The following is a 7,529-nucleotide window of genomic DNA, read 5'->3' on the forward strand; positions in this document are numbered from 1 at the left end:
TTTTAATAGAGACAGGGTTTCACCATGTTGGCCAGGCTGGTCTCGAATTCCTAACCTCAGGTAATCTGCCCACCTCAGCCTTAAAACTGGAGCTTTATTATCAATAGATTAGAATTCTCTGCCCCTGTCCCACCTTTCTCTCCCACCCTCACCCCCCACACTGGTATACATGCTTGTTTTTAAAAACTCACGTTAATAAAAACTTAGATGTCGGGAAAAAAAAAAGAGTTTAATCATGAAACCAGGGAAGTTTCTACCATTAAGCTCCCAACAGTAACCTACAGAAATATATCTAACATAAAGAGTTTCCATGGTTAGACAAAAAGCTATATCAGCAACTGAAAAATATAGTCATCCTAAAGAGATCTGACACATCATCTATTCCAGCAAAAGATTTTTAAAGTGGCACTGCACGAGTCGAAATGGTTAATTACCTAGCAGAAATTGATTTCTCTATCTCCGTAACACTCAAAGCAGCTGGCAGGCTATTGTAATAGTCATTCGTTTTCGTGGTGACGAGAATGGTTGCGCCTTCCTCCATGGCTGGGAGTGGAAAGCAATGGTCAGAATCGACCTTTGGTTTGTTCTTGATGCAATCTTCACAGGTGCATTCTTCCACTGTGTACTCCAGGCCTCTCGGAAGAACAATTTCATCACCAGTCCTGCTCTTTTCCAGGTCAATGTTAGCCATGCCCAGGAGACCTGATCCTGATTATGCAGAAACAGAAACATTAACCTAAACTTGACAGAGTGTGTGGTCATGAGAGTCTTACTGTACACATCGGGACTCAAAGCAATGTGAGAGAGATTTTTTCGTTTTTTAGATATGCGGTCTTACTATGTTGCCAGGCTACATTCAAATTCCTGGGCTCAAGCAATCCTCCCACATTTGCCTCCAGAGTAGTTGGGACTACAGCTCCATGCCACCACACCCAGCTTGAAACAGATCTTTTCAGTAAAAAAGAATGAGTATGTGCTGGGCACGGTGACTCACATCTGTAATCCCAGCACTTTGGGAAGCCGAGGAGGGCAGATCACTTGTGGTCAGGAACTTGAGACCATCCTGGCCAACATGATGAAACCCTGTCTCTACCAAAAAGTACAAAAATTAGTCGGACGTGGTGGCATATGCCTATAGGCCCCGTTACTCAGGAGGCTGAGGTGGGAGAATCGTTTGAACCCAAGAGGCAGAGGCAGTGGTGAGTTGAGATCACGCCACTGCACTCCAGCCTGGGCCACAGAGCGAGACTCCGTCTCTAAATAAATAAATACATACATATATAAATAAATGCATACAAAAATAGGGCAGTGGTTGTACATACTAGGGAATCCAATCATGAGCAAAGGTGCTGCAGAAGTATTTTTATCTTAAGAGGCACTTAAGTAGAACATTCATTTTTCTGGGACTGGTTCTCTATTGCTTAAAAAAGATAATTATTTTTTAGATGATTCCTCAAATAATTCAGGAGCAAATGGTTATTCATTTCTAACATTTTTTAGTAGTAAAGTGTTCACCCAAGCAAACAACACATATGTGTATAATAACATGGCCTTAGATCTTGACAAATATGCTTTTCCTGACAGTAGCAGACCTGGCTAGGAATTTCTGATAATGTGGCATTTAATCGATGTGCTAACTTCAGACAAAGAGACTGATGTTTCCCAAGAAAGCCTTAGTACTTTCAATAGAGTAATGAACAAGGGAAGAATCCTGGGGAAGGCTGACGTAGAAAATTTGCCAAGGTGTCAAAATCAGAGTGAAGCTGGCTCACCTCTTCCAAGCTCATTTAATATAACTATGCTCTAACACATTCAAAAGGGCTGTAATGAAGTGAAATAGTCAATGCTAAAAAAAGAAAAGGAACTGAAACTCACAATAGCCATCCCCTGGAAACAGATTTCAAAGATTCACCATCAAACCAACCTGTGTTTTTAAACTCATCCTTTAATGGTTCAGAGCTCATCTTCCTTAGCAAAAACGTTAGCACGAAAACTGCCAAAGAAATTATCAAGCTCAGTCCCAAACAGGTCCAGAGAATCGCATTCATTCCTTTCACTGAATTGGTCACACCTTTATGAAAAGAATGTCAGACAGATAATGAGCTGATAACATAATATTCACATACTTTATTGTTGTTATTATTTATTTACTTATTTTGAGATGAAGTCTTGCTCTGTTGCCCAGGCTGGAGTGCAGTGGCGCCATCTCAGGTCACTGCAGCCTCCACCTCCTGAGTTCAAGCGATTCTCCTGCCTCAGCCTCCCGAGTAGCTGGGATTACAGACCTGCACCACCACGCCCAGCTAGTTTTTGTATTTTTAGTAGAAACGGGGTTTCACCACGTTGGCCAGCCTGGTCTCAAACTCCTGTCCTCAGGTGATCCACCCGCCTCAGCCTCCCAAAGTGCTGGGATTACAGGTGTGAGCCACCACACCCGGCTGTCATACTTGATTATTTTGCTAAAATAATCAATTATGGATTATTTTGATAGCAAAATAATCAAGTATGGATTTTTTCCATTCAATCACCTTAATTAATGAACATCGACTTTCAAATTCTAAATATCACTTAACTACAAGAGCTGATATTTTTTTAAAAATCTATGTTGCTAATAGTGCTGAATCATATCGAGTTCAGTTCCGAATAATTACTTTGTTTCCGTAAACATTAAAATTATTGCCTTGCTTCCTTTCTCTTTTTGATTCAAGAAAACTCACCATCATGCCCATTATGTTGATTCTCTGAATAAGCAGTCCACAGAGACAGAAGAGTTCACACCAATGAATAATCATTCAAGCAATATTACTTACTTGCATTACAATAACGCTGACATGTTAGAGGAGGAGTACTAGAACATCGAAGTTGACAAGGTTTGCAATCATGCAACAAACTGTCAAAATATTCATTTTGGGAGCACTGCCGAGCCATCTGCAACATGATCACAAAAAGAAAACAAGGGAGCTACACAAAGAACAGCCTGGAAGAACAAGTAATATCTCTACAAGAATTCCGGAGCAAATGCAGCAAGAGCAGCTAGAATGTGGAGAACTATTACGGGGCCGTCTGTTTCTTCGCGGCAGCTAAGGATTTGAATACCACATCTAATACAAGTTTCTAAGTTTGAGTCGTGGATGGGGTAAGAGACGGGGTGTAAATATCGTGGCAAATCACATCTGAAACAGAAACTGCTATTTATAGAAGAAATTTCTCAGCCAGGTGACAGTTGCAAGATGCAGACAAGCCCACGGCATCAAGCCATGTTCAGTAACCGTTTCTGGAACATCTGTTAATGAGCTGTACTGTGTGAGAGGCGCCAGGGAGATAGACAAGACAAGGTCTGTGCTGTGCCCCTTAAGATCTTAACATTGAGGCCAGGCGCAGGGGCTCACAACTGTAATCCCAGGACTTTGGGAGGTCAAGGCAAAAGGATTGCTTGAGCCCAGGAGCTCAAAACCAGCCTGGGCAACATGGCGAAACCCTGTCTTTACAAAAACATGTTAAAAATTAGTCAGGTGTGGGCTGGGCGCTGTGGCTCACTCTTGTAATCCCAGCACTTTGGGAGGCCGAGGTGAGTGGATCATTTGACATCAGGAGTTCCAGAACAGCCTGGCCAACATGGTGAAACCCCGTCTCTACTAAAAATACAAAAATTAGCCACGCATGGTGGCAGGCACCTATAATCCCAGCTACTCAGGTGGCTGAGTCAGGGAGACGTACTTGAACCCAGGAGGCGGAGGCTGCAGTGAGCTGAGATCACGCCACTGTGCTCCAGCCTGGGTGACAGAGCAAGACTCTATCTCAAAAAAAAAAAAAAAACTCTACAGGAAGATCAGAGGTGATGCACTAAGGAAGACTCACAATGCCACTGACAGAAAAAGAGACATTTAGGGTAAGAGCTCGTGGAAAGAGGGCTGAAGGGAAGATAGGTTTGGGGCATTATAATAATAATGCAATAATCTATGTTCAATTGTTGAAAATTTACAAATACAGATGAGCAGATAAAAAACCATTTTAAAAATCCACAGTCCAAGCATCCACAAGTAATCGCTGCTAACACCCAGTATATCCCAGAAGTTGCAAACAGACCTGCTGAAGTGATGTCTTTTGTTTCAACGATCCCTGAATTCTAGATAGATAGATTTATATAGTGCATTTTTCTGTTTACATAAATGGATCACTTGAATTTCCCTTTTTTTTTTTTTTTTAGACAGGGTCTCACTCTGTCGCCTGTCGCCCATGTGAAACCCCGTCTCTACCAAAAATACAAAAAATTAGCCGGGCATGGTGGTGCGCGCCTGTAATCCTAGTTACTTGGTAGCCTGAGGCAGGACAATTGCTTGAACCCGGGAGGCGGAGATTGCAGTGAGCTGAGATCGTGCCACTGCACACTCCCACCTGGGTGACAGAATGAGACTCTGTCTCAAAAAAAAAAAAAAAAAAAAAAAAAAAGGAGCCATACCTGAGAAGCCAGGAGAAGCCAGAGAAAGAAAGCTTTGATAACTCTTTGGAAAGAAAACACTATTGTGTCTGACAGATATACTTGCTCAGGTACTTAAAATCACGTGTACAGTGTAGTTCACTGCGGCATCACATCTATTCATAAGAGCCTAAAACAACCTAACCGTTTGTCACTGGGAGCCTCACAATGGAAGACTATGGCCATGAAAAGGAATGAGACAGATGTGGTCTCATATGAAAGATAAATCGCTAAGTGAAAAACATGAAGTACAGATTGGGCACCGTGGCTCTCACCTGTAATGCCAGCATTTTGGTAGCCCGAGGTAGAAGGATCACTTGAGCCCAGTAGTTAGAGACAGCCTGGGCAACACAGGGAGACCCTTTCTCTACAAATAATTTAAAAATTAGCTAGGTGTAGTAGTGCGTACCTGTGGTCCCAGCTACTGGGGAGGCTGAGGCAGGAGGATCACCTGAGCCTAGGAGGTAGAGGCTGCAGTGAACCATGGTTGTGTGCTACTGCACTCCAACCTAGGCAACAGAGCAAGACTCTGTCTCAAATAAAATAAAATTTTAAAAAATAAAATAGGTAGCGTCTGAATAGACAGACGTAAACAGAGGCTTTATTTGCAAAGATAGAAAGAAGACTGATAGACTGTCTCTGGCAATAGACAAAATCTAAAGAAAGAAAAAGACTCACTTTTCATTGAAAAATCTTTGGTAGTGTTTGAATACCTTTTTTAATAATACGATTTTTTTTTTTTTTTTTTGAGACAGAGTCTCCCTCTGTCACCCAGGTTGGAGAGTAGTTGTGTGATCACAGCTCACCGCAGCCTGAAATTCCTAAGCTCAGACAATCCTTCCGCCTCAGCCTCCCAAGTAGCTGGGACTATGGTAGTACACCACCATGCACAGCAATTTTTTTTCTTTTTAATTTTTTTTGGGGGCCGGGTCTTGCTCTGTTGCCCAGGCAAGTCTTGAACTCCTGGCCTCAAGCGATTCTCCCACTTCAGCCTCCCAAAGTGCTGGGATTACATGTGTGAGCCACTGTGCCTGGCTAGGAGCATGATTTTGAAACAAGAATTTTTTTAAAAAGTTTTATGAGACTGGTGCTGATGTAATCACATCACCAAAAGAGTGCTGTGTTTGCCCTCGCATGACATGGAAAGAACAGAGAAGAATCCAGTACTCACGCCTGCCTCAAGCTTCACTTGTTACTCACAGCTCTAAGGAAGCAAAGTGGTGCTGGAAACTCTCAAAGTCATTAATAGCTTCTTCTGCCATGGCCTGAGCCCCAGCACCAAATGCTTGGCTGCCCATTCACAGAGGCAAGAGCCATACAGGAGCAACCTAAACCCCTCCACGAGCTCCCCCTGCAAAGCCCCACTTTGGCAAACAGACATTCCTGATTCTAGATCCACTGGTTGGTGACTCCTCTGGTCCCACTCCCAGATCTTCACCTCCCCAGTTCCTGCAGTAATTGTGCAAAGTCTCATTCCTTCCCTTATCCCATAATACTCACCCATGGTGGCTCAGCTCCCCAAACCAACCCTGACTGTTACCAGCTCTTTAATCTTGATATTTTCAACCTACAGTCTTTCTTATTTTGCTTTGTTTTTGAGACAGGGTTTCACTGTGTTAGTGAGATCAAAGCTCACTACAGCCTCAACCTCCCCAGCCCAAGTGATCATCATCCCACTTCAGTCCCCTGAGTAGCTAGGACTACAGGCACATGCCACCTTGCCTGGCTAGGTTTTTTATTTAACTTTATTTTTTGCAGAGATGAGGATCTTGCTGTGTTGCCCAGGCTGGACTGTAGTGGTGTGATCTGGGCTCACTGCAACCTCCGCCTCCCGGGTTCAAGCATGTCTCCTGCCTCAGCCTTCCTGAGTAGCTGGGATTACAGGCTCCCACCACCACACCCAGCTTAATTTTGTGTTTTTAATACAGGTGAGGTTTCACCATGTTGGCCAGGCTGGTCTTGAACTCCTGACCTCAGGTGATCCGCCCACCACAGCCTCCCAAAGTGCTGGAATTACAGGAGTGAGCCACCGCACCCAGCCAGCATTTTCATTGTGTAGTGGGTCCCACAAGTTAAGTAGTCTGTCCTGAGTGACTCAATAAAGACAATGTTAGAAAGTTCTCATCATAGGCTTTGGATTTGTGTCAGATTATTTGGGGAGAGTTTGCAAAAACACAGCTTAACTGATGTTGGCAGGATGTGTGGGGGGTTCTGTAATTGGGGGATGTCTAAGTATCCGTAGAATTCTCCAGAGAAACAGAACCAATAGAAGATATAGAGCTAGAGACAGATTTACTTTAAGGAATTGCTTCCTGCAATTGTAGGAGCTGGCAAGTCCAAACTCCATAGGGCAGGCCAGCAGACTGAAAATCCAGATAACAGTGGATGTTGCAGTCCTGAGTTTGAAATCCGTAGGGCAAACCAGGCAGGCCGGAAACTCAGAGAGGGTGTCTGTGTTTCAGTCTTGAGGCTGAATTCCTTCTTTTTCAGGAAATGTTGGTCTTTGCTCTTAAGGCCTTCAACTGATTGGATAAAGCCCGCCCACATTATGGAGGGCAATGTCCTTTGTTGAAAGTCTACTGATTTAAGGGCCAGGCATGGTGGCTCAGGTCTGTAATCCCAGCACTTTGGGAGGCTGAGGCAGGCAGACCACTTGAGGTCAGGAGTTCAAGACCAGCCTGGCCAACATGGTGAAACCCTGTCTCCACTAAAAAAAATACAGAAAGGCCGGTCGCGGTGGCTCAAGCCTGTAATCCCAGCACTTTGGGAGGCCTAGACGGGCGGATCACTAGGTCAGGAGATCCTTCCTTTCCTCCAACTTGTTTTCCACACCACAGCCAGAATGATTATTAATCTAGCAAGGCTGATCTTGTCACACCTCAATTAAAAAACCCTTTAGCACTGTGTGGTGGCTCTTAGGATACAGAAAAACTCTATAGCTCAGCATGTCACAAGACACTGCAACGTCTAGTGACCACTCAGCCCTCCCACCCATTGGGATCTCATTCCAGTCCAGCCCCACTCCTCTCTGCCCACTTTCCTGAATGCACCT

The 7,529-nt window shown here is 44.0% G+C and overlaps 1 protein-coding gene across 1 annotated transcript; it reads right to left on the reverse strand.

Moving 5' to 3' along the window:
• Positions 1–216: 216 nt before the first annotated feature.
• Positions 217–3,127, reverse strand: TNFRSF17 (tumor necrosis factor receptor superfamily, member 17). Its single transcript, XM_011961524.1, has 3 exons — positions 2,811–3,127; positions 1,925–2,071; positions 217–708 (listed from the first exon to the last, which is right to left on the reverse strand). The coding sequence occupies exons 1-3, from the start codon at positions 2,935–2,937 to the stop codon at positions 431–433; spliced, it is 552 nt and encodes a 183-aa protein (XP_011816914.1). The 5' UTR covers positions 2,938–3,127; the 3' UTR covers positions 217–430.
• Between the last annotated feature and the right edge of the window lie 4,402 nt (positions 3,128–7,529).

The sequence above is a fragment of the Colobus angolensis genome, unplaced genomic scaffold (genome assembly GCF_000951035.1).
Source record: "Colobus angolensis palliatus isolate OR3802 unplaced genomic scaffold, Cang.pa_1.0 Scaffold116, whole genome shotgun sequence".
Taxonomy (NCBI): domain Eukaryota; kingdom Metazoa; phylum Chordata; class Mammalia; order Primates; family Cercopithecidae; genus Colobus; species Colobus angolensis.